Source organism: Protopterus annectens, chromosome 6.part0 (assembly GCF_019279795.1).
Source record: "Protopterus annectens isolate FY-2018-M chromosome 6.part0, PAN1.0, whole genome shotgun sequence".
In the NCBI taxonomy this organism is placed as follows: Eukaryota; Metazoa; Chordata; order Ceratodontiformes; family Protopteridae; genus Protopterus; species Protopterus annectens.
The window spans coordinates 1,178,886,770-1,178,903,638 of NC_056737.1; the positions used below are offsets into that span (position 1 = coordinate 1,178,886,770).

At 38.8% G+C, this 16,869-nt stretch overlaps 1 protein-coding gene across 1 annotated transcript in view; it reads right to left on the minus strand.

Annotated features, from left to right (window-relative positions):
- The window catches only part of LOC122804745 (ciliogenesis associated TTC17 interacting protein), a 2,188,718-nt gene that overhangs the window by 1,473,835 nt on the left and 698,014 nt on the right, over positions 1-16,869 (minus strand). The window contains exon 7 of the mRNA XM_044074809.1: positions 1,786-1,910. Coding sequence (XP_043930744.1) covers positions 1,786-1,910 — 125 coding nt within the window. The remainder of the gene's footprint in view (positions 1-1,785; positions 1,911-16,869) is intronic.

A 16,869-nucleotide genomic window follows, 5' to 3' on the forward strand; every position in this document is an offset into this window, starting at 1 on the left:
GCTGCCCCCAGCATAAAGAAACTACACACACTCACCCAATTCAACTTTACTCTAGCAGAAACTTGGTTTACTAAAATACAACTTCTTCTCAATCCAAAGAAAACCAAACCAATCATATTCACCCCTGGCAGATCATCCAAGTCAAACCACAGCCTCACAATAAATTCCAAAAATAATATTCAAATCACACCAACCAACCACACCAAACGACTAGGAGTAGAGATTGATAATCACCTAAAATTTGATATCCATAGAGCACAAACCATCAAAAAGGTAAACCAAAAACTAGGTCTCCTATATAGAAATAACAGGTTCATGACTAAACAGACCAAAGCCACTACTGCAAGAAGCCACCTCCTCTCCATCCTTCTTTATGCTTCCCCTATCTTAACTAACCTTCACCAGACTGAATTTCACAAAATGGAATCTTGCTACAAGACTGCCAAATTTGCAACAAACTCATCAAATAGAACCCATCACTGTCTTTCCCTAATGCAACTCAAGTGGCTGGAACTTCCTCACCTACTAAGACTTAACCAAGGCACAATTGCGCATAAACTCTACTACAACCCTGAAAAAGCACCTGCCCTCCAACAGCTAATTCAACCCTACACCGCCACTAGAACCCTGAGATCTAGCAATCAAAATCTCATTCAAGTAATAAGACATAAAAATGAAGCAGGCAAATCTCTCTCTGCCTGCACAACAGCACAAACCTGGAACTCACTCCCAAACAACATAACTAGGACTACTTCTAGCACCCAGTTCAAACACCTCCTGAAATCCTACTATTCTAATAATTGGCTCTGCTCTTGCTACACCCCAGGGTAGCAATAACTATACTCAGTTACAAGGATACTACTACACTATAACACTTCCCTTACTTACCTCTACTGATATCCTTGCATACTCATCCAAACATAACATCAATCTAACAGCTGAAATCATACCAACACTGGTTCTGTCTTGTACTATATTCCTTACCAGAAGACTGCTCTAACCTGTATCTAAGATTCATATAATACCTAAAATAGTTCCTCTTACTCTCATCCTACCTATACCTATATTGTAGTTATGCCACTATGAGCATTTACATACTGCCCAGTTATACTAAAGCAGAAATGTATTGTGAATGTAAATTTATTAATGTTTTTGTCAATATGAAAAAAAAAATGGGGTTAATATCTCCATTCCTGTACTAATAGTACACTCTACTACTAATGTTCCTTTGTACTACTTTATATGTTGTAAATTCCTTTGTATTGCACTAATCTAATATTGTAACATGGAGCTTTTCTCCCCGGGCCTCCGCTGAAAATGGACCTGTGTCCAGTCAGACCCTCCCGGTTAACAAAAATAAAATAAAATAAAATAAAATAAAATAAATAAATAATATAAATGCAAATCTATAAGCCTCTTTACCTATCAGAAGATACAGTTTCTTTAAGTTTGCTATACATAGAACAGAGACTAACAGATTTAAGCAGCTTTATGTAAAGTGAGTATTGTCAAGGTAAACATGCGTATGCACGCACGCACACCCACACAGACACACACACGCAAGTATCAGGAAATACTGGAACCCAGTACACACAGGTGCAGGTCTATTTATCAGGATAAACTACACATGAACACAGACAAAATATTTATACTTGTGGTAGGTTAGCTTTTCTGTGCCCACAGACACACACTACCATCAATCAGACTATTAATACAAGTGCAGAGCTGACTCTTGGAACTAGCAAAAACTTATTTTTGAGTATAGTCACTTCTCTTGTTACTCACCCATCAGACAAGAAGTAGGATTGCCATGTAATGGGAATTTCCTTCTCAGAGTGGACAGTTCTTTCAATGCCAAATACGTCTGCTGTCTGTTTTCCAATGGATTGGGTTCTCACACCAAGTTCTTTCTGCACAAAGGGAAAAAGATTAATTTTTGCATGCACAACTGATACACGCAGTACAAGTCAAGAAATACTATCTACATTAATTATTTTTGTTGAAACATTGAATGCCATAATGGAAGCAATATGAGATAGTACACTCAATGTGGAACATCATCACAGCAGAGATGTGGGGAAAAGCCACTTGTTCAGATCCATGTAATAATGGATTATGTAAATAAAATGAGTACCAGCAAGGCTACCATGGCTCATAACACGCACTTTAATAAAATAACCAAGAACAAACAGATTAAGTACTTTCACGTTACGTGAATGCTTCATCAGATCCATTCAAAATACCAGCCACAAAGCCTTTTTAAAAATACATGAGCCAATCAAACTAAGTTTGTAAACAAACAGCCAATCATATTCAGTGCTTCAGCTTATGCCCTTTAAGTGCTAGTTTTAAGCATACATTTCCATTTAACCCTGGATATTTATCAACTTGTAATCTGAATATCCATAATAATTCAGCCTTTTCAATACAATTAATCGTCATCTCCTGTACTATTTTCATAAATACATTGTAATACCCTAAACAGAGACTTATGCACATTGTTTTCATTGGTATGTTTGACTAGTGCATTCCTTAAATCCATGGATCTGATATCATATAAATGTCTTAATATTCTGTCCTTCAACTTTTTATTCATCTTAGCCACGTATAAACAAGTACATGCGTCACAAGTAGCTGAATAGGTAACATGTGCTGTTTGACAATCTGTATATCTGCTGGGTTTAAATGTAAAATTATACCATGGATGTTGAAAAATCTGCTGTTTAGAAATAACAAAACAAGCTCCATAAGAGCAACAAGCAAATGTACCCAGTTGATCTCCTATTCGAGGAGGTGGCTGGCTAGTATTGCAAAGCAAGTCTTTTAAATTATTGCATTTCTTAAAAAGAAAATCTGATGCGTCTCCAACAATGTCCAGTATTTTCTTGTCAACAGTTAAAAGGTTCTAATTCTTGCATATAATGTCACAAACAAAATTCACATCATTAGTATACCTAATGGTAAATCTCACTTTAAAATTAGTGGAGACGTTGCATGAACATGTAACTAATGTGTTCATATTTCCACAAGAATAGAATGGTTTGTCTGTTGTGCTTCTGTTGGTCAAGGTCTCCTTCCCAGCTCTATCTAAGTAATTCCTTCCATATCCCCTGAGTGGGGGATAGTGTCAAAAGCCTTGGCTAAGTCTAGGTAGGTTGCATGCACAAATTTCTCCTCATCAAGGGCCTTGTGACTGTCTCAAAGAAGTCCTCCAGGTTTAACAGGCATGATCTCCCTTTGACAAACCAAACTGAGCAGAGTCAAGTGTTTGGAGATTACCAATATCTTTGTTGATGAGGTCCATGATGATTCTCTCCATGGCCTTGCAGATAAGGCTAGTCAGGATAATAGATCTATAGTTCTCAGGGTCAGTAGAAGCACCATCTTTGTGCAAGGGGCTAATGGTGGCCTTTTTCCATTCAGCTGGAACAAAGCCAGTGCTTAGACTATGATTGAAAAGAGTACCCAATGGTGTTGCTAATTCTTGTCTGAGTCCATGTAGGACGCAGCCTGGGATGTTATCAGGTCCCATGGATGCTGCCTGTGTTTTTTTTAGAGAGGGCATTCACGACCTGCTCTTTAGAGATATAAGATAGAGGACAGGTGGTAGAGATGTGTTGGGCTAAGTGTGGCAGGGACAGGGGAGTGATGTTTTCACAGAACCTGTTGGCCAGCAGGTTAGCTATGTCCACAGGCTCAGTATATGTGGCATCATTAACTACCAGTTCAGTACAAATCTGGACCTTTCCTTTTAGGTTACGGATGTAACTGAAGAATGCCTTATGGTTGTCCTTAGTTGATGAAGCCAATTTGGATTCATAGTTTGCTTTGGAGGAGTTCACAAGAAGTCTTATTTGCTTGTTTAAGCTGAGGATGGAGTGTTACCAGTTTAGGGCTCACTCCTTCTTACTCTTAGACAGCAATTTCTTCCTCTAATTGTAAAGCCTGTTAATGGCAGTTGTCCACCAGACAGGTTTGCTCTTCCTTGAGGAGGTGGTCTTGGTCTTATGAGGTACAGTGCAGTTGTTCAGGTGTTTGTATATGTGTAGAGGTGGTTTGATTGCTTTAAATGACCAGTGAGGACAAGACAGGACAAGACAGTGGTCACATAGACAGTCATGGGGACAGAGGTTTTGTAGAAATGGTAGGCAGTGTTGCTCAGTATAAGATGAAAGAGGGAGCTATTACTTGAACTTGGGTCAAATCTGGTAAGTGTTTAACTAGCTGGTCTAAGCCATTAAGGCTAACAATTCTATTAATGTGTGCACCTCCTGGATCTACAGCACTTAAGTTGAAGCCCCCTAGTGAGATAGTGGTTTTACAGGGGCCTCCAGGATACATATCATTTAATGTTTGTTAGAGCAACGTGAAGGATGATACAGGTGGAATAAAGAAAACTCCTAGTTTAAAAGTCATGTGATTACTTAAGGTGAGGTGTACTTTGAACCACTTAGGTGCATCAGCTTTGGAAAAGATTGCCTATTTAGTTTGCAAAATATCAATTTTCAGCCGGTTTTTAATAAGCAGCATTATACCCCCTCCTATTCTTAAACCATTTATGTTGTCTCTCATTTTTAATTTCTCCAAGTTGTTTGGGTTTCTAATACCATGACAGGAATGGACCCCATTCCTATGTCAACGTATGATTAAAGTTCATGAAATTAGTATTGTTTCAATCTTTGATGTTAGCCAAATGTGCTCTTCGCAGCACCCACAACGTACCCTGTAATGACTCCTTCGGTAATTTCTATGGAGTTACATGTATCGGGAACACATCTAAGTATGATTGTAACTTCTTTTTTATAAAACAGTGTAAGAAACTTCTCTGTGTGGAAGATTTTCAGTCCATATATTTCTAGTTAATCACTGTATATTAATCAGATCAGACAATAGTAGTAGAAGTAGCAAACGTAAACTCGTCAAATCAAAAAGTAATAATAGAAAATATATAATTCTACAGCATTACTAAGTATTCGAAAGTAATGCAAGCAAGGCAGGCAGTCTGTTTCCAATCGAAAATCCTTTATTAAGTACACAGACAAGCGATCCAAGTAATACAAAAATAGAGTAATAATTTCCTCACAAGCTTTCTAAATATATATATACTTTTTATCAGGCATGGGAGTGGTTTATTGTGCTGTAAAACAAAGTGTTATTGGTACACATGTTAAATTTACATCCCTTCCCCCATCAGTGTGACATTCGAGCTGGTCCTGCCCTACCTCGTAGCTGTCATAATAATATATAGCCCTAATGTACTTTAATGGTACATCTTATTTAACCAAATTATTAAGTAGATTATTAAGTCTGTGATTTTATACAAGGCAATATACTACATGGCTGGAAATATATCAACCTTAGTTCATTTTGCGATCAAAAATTATATATAAATATGTACATATACATTTTGCATGTAAAAATCAGTTTCTATTTTCATAACCTATTGTTAACAAAGATCGCTTTCGTCCTTCTAGACTTCTTCAGGTCTGTGTACAAGAACTCTAAAAACCTATATAATTGTATAATTAGTTAGTATTGTTATTACCATCATTTTGAATAAAGTGGACTACTGTTCAATTAAAAGTGCACTGGAACTTAGAAAATTGCCACATTGTTTACATGACTAATTGTATTTTATTTTATTTTTTTCTACAAATTGGTTTTAAATACCATTTTAAATAATTTGGAATTTAAGTGTATATTTTGTTTCCATCATCATACATATATATTTTTTTATTTTTATTTTTTTTCTGGTTCTCTTTTTTCCACTTTTTTCAAAATGATGGATCTAGTAATTTAAGATTTAACTTTCTGACATATAGCCTGAGATCTAAAAGAAGAGAAGATATGTCTGCACGGTGAGCAGGTGTGAAGGAGAACCCCGATTTCAGAAGATTTATACAATCATCACTAAGGGTTCTATCAGTCAAATTAAATACTTCAGTGTTGGAATAACTAGAAGTATCAGAATTGGAGATCAAGTCAACATTAAGAGAAGAGAGTTCTGTAATGGTCAGCGGGTCTGTAATCTTCTTGGTCTTCCACGAGGTAAACCTCTCCCCATGTGGGATCCTGCAGACATATCTTCTCTTCTTTTAGATCTCAGGCTATATGTCAGAAAGTTAAATCTTAAATTACTACATCTTAAAAATACATTGGTTGATGATGTTTTTGATGATGATGACGATGATGTTACTGGTATTGACAGTACCATTCCTAAACTTAAAATACCAATTAGAAAAAGCCTTTTTAACCCTCCTTTATGTAACACTTTACATATTTTTTTAAAACTTTGTGAGAAAGACTTACGCAACCTTTTTACTAACAAATACACACATAAATGGTTTAATCTATCTAGGTCTCAATTGTTAGCTTTAAACACACTAGTCAATGACAAATCCCTCTGAATTATGAGAGCTGATAAGGGCTCTGGTATTGTTTTAATGGAACAAACTAAATATACACATATTTTACTGAAAGATTTAACTAATAGTGAATTTTATTCCCCTGCTTCTATTTCTGAGGTTGAAATTGCCTTTAAATCTATTGACACTACCATTACTGAGTTACTCAACAAGAATTTTATTTCTGAGATGGAAGCTAACTTTATAATTGTTAATAATCCTCATTTAGGAAAGTTTTTTGGGATTCCCAAGATGCATAAGGACATTGTTAACCCTCCCTTTAGACAGATTGTGTCTAATAAAAGAACTAAAACTGAAGGTATAGCTGAATATATAGACTTAGTTTTAAACCCAGTTGTATAGAAGTCTCCCTATTTCCTAAGAGACTCTTGGGATTTTTTGAATTTATTGCATTCAGATCCTCCTACTTGTTCTGATATTATTCTTGTTACCGTAGACATTGAGTCCTTATACACTAACATTCCACATGATATAGACATTTCATACTTAAATAACTATCTTAATGAATGTACTAACCTTTCTTCTGATAGAATTAACACAATTTGTACTTTAACTTCTTTGGTTCTTACCAATAACTATTTTTTATTTTACAGACAAAATATTTCATCAGATTAAGGGAGTTGCAATGGGAGCTAAATTAGCACCAGCTTATGCTAATTTAGTATTAGCTTGGTGGGAAATCAATTCCTTAGTATCTTTACCTTACTTTAGTCAAGTTCTCCTGTATAGAAGATACATTGACGATTTGTTCAATTCCTTAGTATCTTTACCTTACTTTAGTCAAGTTCTCCTGTATACATTGACAATTTGTTTTTTGTTTGGAAAGGAAATAAAAATGATCTTCATACATTTATCAGTCAGATGTCTAATAGTATCCCTTTCTTAAATTTTTAAATTTCTACCATAGGTAAAGTAGTGAATTTTCTAGACATACAGGTCACATTCAACTCCAAAACTCTTTCTTGGACATCTTCTATTTTTAGGAAGAGCACATTCAGAAATAATTATTTACACTTTTCTAGTATACACCCTCGTTTTATGAAACATAACATGGTTAAAGGACAGTACATTAGACTCTCTCGTATCATTTCTGATGATTCCTCTTTTTTAAATGAATGTCTCATTTTTACTAAGTTCCTTTTAGATAGAGGGTATCCTAATGATTTATTACAGTGTATTTTTACAGAGGTAAACTCTTTAAGACACACTATGCTCCCTCCCATCATCCTTAATGGTTTCACTCCTAAACATAAGAACACTCTTCCACATGTTAATAATGTTCCACCTACTCCCACTAATCTCTCTCCCTTATTAAATTTTTCGATTCCCACCAACACTGGAACTGATAGATGTTCCTCTTTCCCCATTCCCATCTGTAGAGACTCTAACACAATCAAAAAAGTATTTTATAATGATTGGAGCATTTTGACCTCTAGTCAGGAAATCAATATGAAATTGGGCTCCAGCCCTACTTTTGCTTACAAGAAAAATAAATCTCTACAATTAATGTTTGAGAATAGAGACCAGCCTTTTTTATTGTCTCCAAATATCATACAACATGTACAAGGCATGTTTACTTGTAACAAATGTATTGTTTGTAAATGGATTCTTACTGGAAACAGTTACACTTTTAAACACAATAACTATATGGTCAAATTTAATGGTCATTTTGACTGTAATTCCAATTTTGTGGTCTATGCTGCTATTTGTACCACTTGCTTCTCATTCTACATTGGTAAAACCATACGTAAACCTTCCACCAGAATTAAAGAACACCTGGCAGCTATCAGAAATTGTAATCCTAACACTGCTTTAGCTAAACATAGTAACACCTGCACCTTGTTTACAGGATTTAATTTCTTTGTTTTAGACCATGTACCTTTATTTTTTGGAGACAAAAACACCTTACTGGAAGTTAAGTAGATGCGCTGGCAGCTTCTGTTAAATGCTGAAGCCCCACCTGGTTTGAATGAACATATAAATATTAGATGTGCTTTAAAATGGAACCACTAATTATTATGTTTTCTGTAGTTCTGTTTTCCTTTTACTTATTCATGAACTTCTGTACATTTATTGAATATTCATGTCTTACTGTACTATATAATTTACATATTTCTGAATGCTTGGCTTTCTATTGGTCTTGGAATTTTGATGTCATCATCTCTTTACAGTTGATGCTTATTTAGTAAGACATTATTTGTATTTTTAAACATTCTGAAGAAGTCCAGTACATTAAACCTGGATGAAAGCGCTAATTATTGGCTCTCGGACTTTTATTTGAATTTTTATTTTTAGTTTATTTGTTTTCTTCTAGTTATTACATTGAAGTTTTATTTTATATATATATATATATATATATATATATATATATATATATATATATATATATATATACATACATACATACACACACATACACACACACACATATATATATATATATATATATATATATATATATATATATATATATATATATGCATACATATATATTAGTGTATTCGGACATCGGATCCACACTCTGAACCTCTCACTGCAAAACATCTGATCAAAGGCACTGTAAATGGAGGTGAATGGGCCTAAAATAGGGATCTCTTGTAATTATTGCCATTATCCTTTCCTCCACAACTGAACTGTTCTGCCTTGCAACAAAATAACCAGCACTTGCAAGTCTTGAATCCAGGACCCTGCACAACATAGCCACAACAAGTTACCAGTAAGCCATCTCAGCTGAAAGATACTGGGATGATTTCTCTAACATATCATGCAGAACAGTCTACCAACGAGAATGTACAATGTGGAAGCACTAAACATTCTGATGATACATATACACACACATATATAAATGTATAAATATTTATATATATATATATATATATATATATATATATATATATATATATATATATATATATATATATATATATAGTATATATATAGAGGGTGCACAGCATATCAAACAGCCATTATTCTTACATTTGCCACCTTTTCAAATGGCAAGTGTCTGATTCTTTCCTACAAATGAGAATTACTGCATGAAACACATACCCACACACAAAGCAAAGGACATGACACCACACACAGTTTGCATACATAGAAATCTTTACTTCTGTACTATTTCAGTTGTTTATGCCATTTCTCATAGCATTTAGGTGTTAGAAATACATAATAACTGATTAATGCAACCTCAAAGAAGACATATGTGCTGCCTAGGTTAAAGCCTTTACATAGTACAGCAGTAAAACACACCTGCCTTGAAGATAAGAATCAATCAGCATGTAATTACAGATGTAGTTCAACAGCCTCCAATTACACTCTGTACTCAACCCCTAGGGGGAAATGTATTCGTTGTCACAATGTAAATGTATCTGTTACATAACAATGCTTCACTTAAAACGCCACTATCACACTGACAAACAGAACTGTGTGTAAGATAGTAAGCTCTAGCCCACCACTGTTCCCATGGTGAAACGTATGAAAATGTAGTCATATACCTCAATGTTTCTTATTACTGATATCCCTCAAATGTTGTAACAGCCTAGGTGAAAAACACTTAATACCAGTCCCCCATAAAATGTTTTACAAGGGCATATAACAGTGACCTCCAGACTGTACAGGGACACACATGTTTTGTCCAGCTGTACCCCTCATATATATGGACCCTACCCCACAATTTGTGTGGGAGTCCACAACATCACTGGAATGATAGCCTGAATGTCAGCACTAAATAATGATATTTCTAATTTCTAATTATTTCTAAATAATGATAGACCATAACTATCAACTTCTTAATGCATGACATCTGGAGGAACCCTGGTATATAGGTGGAGGACAGAGGCTGAAACACAGGGCCATATTTGAAATATTGCTGTTATACACTGTGAAAGTTGCTGGTGTTACAGGATTGATTGCAATATACCCTTACTCAGGAATATGAAGTCAGAAACACAAATGGATGTTGCCGTGTACTGATAGCAATCAACGGAGAGAATGCCACTGATATGTCAGGGACAAGACCTGTGTGGGGAACAGACAAAACATAACAGCCAATCCTCAAGCCGTCATGTGGATAGGCCCACAGCTGAGAGCTATGCAGATAGACTGCATTCCATGCAAAACTAGCATGTAGACACAAACCCTGTAAAACTAGCAGCATTCAATGCATATAACAGTAATACTCACACACTGTCCCTAGGTCTGGAACCTTATACAAACATGTAGTTGGCCTGTGTCCACAAGTCCTGTTGTAAGAGGCATTGCTACCTGATGTCTGTAACACCACTGCCCACACACAGAAAGGATGTCTTCTATACAGGAATGGTAAAGTGACAATGCCCACATGATGTAGGCATTTATAGTAGTGGGTTGCTATGACACTGGCTATTGGAAGAACTACACAGCTGCCTGCATGCAATTAGCAAGTGGGGAACACCAATTGGTGCAGAGGCCATCACCTGATCATGAGCATCACCTACAAAAGCCATGCTGCAACCTATTCAAACCAGCTCAATCCCTGTTGTGGAGAGAGAGAGCTAGAGAGAGAAATAATAGAAAAAAAACAAAAACAAAAATAATGCTAAAAAAACAAAAAAAAAACAAACAAGGAAGACATTCAACTGGTACACAGAAGAGAGCACAATAATAAAACTGGTATGTGAAACATGTTAGCATAGAATTGAATGTAGTACTTGGTCTGTAATAATGGGATAGATGATGTTGAAAGATTTATATGTGCCATCAAGACTTGCTGTGGAAGCATGGAGGTGTTTAGGTGAAATGGCAGTGGAGTTTTTAACCAGACTGTTTAATGAAATCTTGGAAAGTGAAAGGATGCCTGAAGAATGGAGAAGAAGTGTTTTTAAGAATAAGGGTGATGTGCAGAGCTGTAGTAACTACAGAGGGATTAAACTGATCAGTCACAGCATGAAGTTATGGGAAAGAGTAATGGAAGCTAGGTTAAGAAGGGACATTATGATTAGTGATCAGCAGTATGGCTTCATGCCGGGAAAGAGCACTACAGATGCAATGTTTGCTCTGAGAGTGTTGATGGAGAAGGTCAGAAGGAGTTGCATTGTGTTTTGTAGACTTAGAGAAAGCATATGAGAGGGTGCCTAGAGAGGAGTTGTGGTATTGTATGAGGAAGTCGGGAGTGTCAGAGAAGTATGTAAGAGTGGTACAGGATATGAACGAGGGTAGTGTGACAACTGTGAGGTCTGCGGTGGGAGTGATGGATGCATTTAAGGTGGAGGTGGGATTACATCAAGGATCAGCTCTGAGCCCTTTCTTATTTGCAATGGTGATGGACAGGTTGACAGACAAGATCAGACAGGAGTCCCCGTGAACTATGATGTTTGCAGATGACATTGTGATCTGTAGTGAGAGCAGGGAACAGGTGGAGATGACCCTGGAGATATGCTCTAGAGAGAAGAGGAATGAAGGTCAGCAGGACTAAGACAGAATATATGTGTGAGAATGAGAGGGAGGATAGAGGAATAGTGAGGATGCAAGGAGTAGAGGTGGCGAAGGTGGATGAGTTTAAATACTTGGGATCAATAGTTCAGAGTAATGGTGAGTGTGGAAGAGAGGTGAAGAAGAGAGTACAGGCAGGATGGAGTGGGTGGAGAAGAGTGTCAGGAGTGATTTGTGACAGACGAGTACCAGTAAGAGTGAAAGGGAAGGTCTACAAGAGGGTAGTGAGACCAGCTATGTTATATGAGTTGGAGACAGTGGCACTGACAAAAAGGCAGGAGTTTGAGCTGGATGTGGCAGAGTTAAAGATGTTAAGATTTGCACTGGGTGTGACGAGGGTGGACAGGATTAGGAATAAGTATATTAGAGGGTCAGTCCAGGTTGGAAGGTTTGGAGACAAAGCCAGAGAGGCAAGATTACGTTGGTTTGGACATGTGCTGAGGAGGGATGCTGAGTATAATGGGAAAAAGATGCTAAGGATGAAGCTACCAGGTAACAGGAAAAGAGGAAGGCCTAAGATAAGGTTTCTGGATGTGGTGAGAGATTACATGCAGGTGGTTGGTGTGACAGAGCAAGATGCAGAGGACAGGAAGAAATGGAAACAGATGATCCGCTGTGGCGACCCCTAATGGGAACAGCCGAAAGAAGATGATGATCACGACTTGCTGTAATGATGTCCTGCTGAACAACTGCTATGGACATAACATCTGGCCCTGTAGGCAGTGGGCCATACCTGTCAGCTGTGCAGATCTGCACAGAATGTCAAGATTTAAGCCATCATAGTGTTTGTTCTGTTCCTCCAAACATCTACATTATTCTGGCAAACAGCTGAAGGTGGAAGTAATGAAGTCATGACAGACACATGGGTTTCAGACCCTACCACCTTCAGAACAGTCATGGTAATGTCTACATTATATATATAAATAAATTAATAAATTTTCCCACTGCTGAATGACTGTGCTGCAATGATATGTATGAGAAAACATCACACATATCTACAGCTCAGATGGCTTAGTGGTAAATTGCTGTAGCTATGGTCTGCAGGGTCCTGGGTTCGACACTTGCAAGGGCTGATATTTTGCTGGGCAGAACAAGGGCTGTTGGATACAGAGTGATTAAGGCACTTTTAGGCAGTTGTAAGCGGGTGTGAAATGGACAGTTATGTATGGTGTGAAATTCTTTTTGGGAACAGATTGCCCTTTTTTTAAGGTGACAGTGGGATGTTGGGGAAGGATAGTAGGTATATTTGGGGAGGTAGGTTGTGTCAGAAGACAGACAAGACAGCATACAGGAGCAGTATATGACACATGTGGGGGTAAACACCTTGGACAGGGAGGGGTTTTGGAATCACCACTGTACCTTTACGGCCCTGAAGATGGTTGTGCTGGGGCTGAGCAAGAGGGGCAGGTTGACCCTCTAATTGTGCCATGAAGCCCTCAAGATGGTGTAGCAGATCTCCTAATTCTCTGTGGAGCTTCCTACGCACCAGACCCTGGACCTGACTTCAGGTGACAGGACCCTGTATGTCCCCGTTCCTGGGGGGGGAACAAGCCCCATTCCCCTGGGGTGGTTCCACCTGAAGGTAGTGCAGGACCAGCGGATGAGGAGCTCCCGGGGTGGGTCCCAGATGTGCTGGGGTCCAGTGCCATGGCCAGATGATGTGGGAAAGGTGGGTCTGCTGGGAACTGCCTTCCCAAACATGCTATTGTGTTGCAGTTTTAGAACATACGTGGGTTAGTAATAGTCAACACAATCCAGGATTAGTTATAACAGCATGCATAGATATTCCCATTAACCCAAAACACCAGATTTGGAACAGTTGCATAGCAAACAGAACACATGCATATATGGAACCAGAGTAGCCATTACAATGGCATGCAGGTTATACTGATAGCAACAGGCCACCAATGATAGTGTTTCAACATGGAACATGAATAGAAACACATTTCAATATTTGTTGAACAATAGGATATATGTCCCAACAGTAGGTTTGGTGTAAGCATACCCATTGATTTGTGTACTTAGATTATTATTGCAGATATGGTGGTGGGGGGGAGGGATATCAATTAACAACTTTGATATCCTTGCAGTATGAGGTCCCCTGACCTTTTTTCCTATTTATGTCTTCCAGGTACAATGTCCCGTGAATGGCTCCCTGCATATACACCCCAGGAAAATTATGTCATTATGAACTTCATTGTACTACATCACGGCACCCTATTTGGATGCAGGGCCCATGATCTGCAGGAGAGGAACTCCCTGTGGAATGAGCTCGTCCACAGGATAAATGATGACATTATAAACTTCATTGTACTACAACACAGAATGCTATTTGGATGCAGGGCCCATGATCTGCAGGAGAGGACTGCCCTGTGGAATGAGCTCATCCACAGGGTAAATTACGTCAGTCTTCATAACCACGTCGCACCGATCTGATCCACCACACCCGTCAGCATGCTGCTGCAGTTAGGAAAGACTAGCTAGCCACAGGTGGGGGGTCATGCCATCCAGCCCCCATTGACACATGCTGAGGAGCTCCTCACCAGCCTTGGGGCACCTGTCCGCCAGCCAAGCCAGGAATCTGAAGATAGCATTGTGGTGGTGGGTGCCACCCACACAATGGACAAGGAGCGTACAGGTAAGGCCCCATGGCACATTAGTAGACCACTGTTGCTTATCCATCTTCATCTGTATAGTATCTTCATGCACATGTCAGATAACATAGTCTGTTGTTGCAATGTAGTAATGAACAGATATGCATAATCTCTAGTATTGTGGGTTTGTACTGTTGATGTACTGAAATGCTGCTCCCACCCTGTACCAATGCCACAGGTGTGGCAATTGACATTACATCTCTCATACAACTATGTAAGTCCCTCTGGTACACAACTGGGGCAGTAGCCTGTAGCTGGTGAGTATGGAGTTGCTTTGTTCAGGTTTGTCAATACACCGGCCATGTTATGGCCATGATATTTGCTATGCACACATTTAACCACCTACCCATAATGCATGCTGTACATGTTCACTTATTGTTGCTGACTGCACTGCATCACAGTGGTCACCATGGTGGCATATCTGAAGGGTATGTAAGATTCCTGCTCTATACCTCACAACCTGTCAGTGCAAGATGTGTGGACAGAGACAAATACAATGGTGTGACAAATGGCCTACAGTAGGGACATGTCTGAAACATTACTCTTATACAGTGGCTACAACAGTGTATACACCACTGTTACAATGGCAACTGTTCCTGATCTAAACAACGGCAAATCACAGTACCACATTCCACACCTTTTACAACCTGTAATATGATCCTAACATGAGCAATGAATATGTAATATGGCATCCCATGTTAGGGCAACAAATATGGGGAATACATACCTTAACAAACACTGGAAGCATATGTGTGCACACACTCCAAATAACATATTGTGGAAGCAGCTTTTGAGGTACTGACAGCATTCACTCTTCTTGAGTATACACCTTCCATCAAGTACAGGGCCTCAATGTCACACCAAGAAATGGTCTGCTGTCCAAGAAGTATGTCCATGACATAAGCCCACTCACCTGCAACAAATGCAGCCGTGGCTTGCATACATCTTACAAACCATGGAATGGATCCCATATTCGAAAGGTAGCACTCAGGAGTGGGAGAAGTAGCCTTACCTCAACATTGCATATACCATGGCAAACAGTGCAGACAGTCATGTATGTGTGCATGAAGTATAGGACAACATTAATGTAGAAATTAAACAGATGCCCATCCAAGACAGATGACAACACATTGCAAACTGGTCATGGAGGCTGCCCAGAAACATGCAGCAACACTGAGGGACTTGCAGGAATATCTAGCAAGTACTGCCTGTGCAGTACCTGTGTCGACATTCGTCTGGATTCTGCATAAGTGTGGTCTATGGGTTAGGGTAATCAGACAGAAGAGTTGTTCCACAGGAACATCATCCAGGGCTCTCTACAGGTAGCATATGCATAACATCAAGTCTCCCAAAGGCATGTGTTGCAATGTGTAATGGTGTCATGAGACCAAGGCTGAAACCTACAGACAGTATTCATAAAGATACGTGTAGTGCACAAGCAACACCACATTCCACCTCAGGGCCACCATCCCCATTTGTACATTGCTGGTGCCAGTATACACCTTTAGGTTTGCTGTTCATTAGCAGGAACTAGGCCGGTAGACATGGCGTTCTGAAATTGGAACACTGCAAAATGACACTCATGTGTGGCCCATAGTTGTCAAGCATCTGCAATAAGGCTAAGGATAGGGAGGGGTGTTATCCTGAAACACAATAGTGAACTGAAGCATACATCCAAAGCTTGGTAAGAATGGCTGTATCTGAACACAGTCAAGGTCATGAATTGTGCCAGACATAACCCTGACTCCACAGCAATAGTGAAGACACTGTGTGACCTCCAAGGCCTGTGCACATGAGCTGACCTTGCAATCCGGCAGAGTTGAGAGACATCTGTAGGGCAGAGTGACCAAATAATGCCAAGTGAAGATGGGCCATGCCAATATACCCCTTCCAGGAACAGTGACTGCTGCAGTTCACTTAACATGTACTGCAACAAACCATTGTGCTAAGGGTGTGCGCACTTATGCAACCCACATATTGTATGCAACTCATTCAGCATCTGCACGACTAACACATTTGTTTGATACTGCATTTGATTGCACAGGTCATATGTCACATAGGTGTGTGTAATGTTAACATATGCAGTATTGTGACCCCAGTGCATATCATGGAAGAGGCTGGCATGTCAACAAGGGTGTGTACACTCCTCATAGCCACAGTAAGCTTTGAAGGTTGTCAGTGTAATTGAATTTTATTGCACATACATGCACTGCTGATGATGAGATCTGCAAATTAGCGGTCAGACATTAATTACTGACATCAGTCCTCATATCATCCCAGATATGTGTCAGGCAAACACATAGGGGCTGTGAGCAACAGAG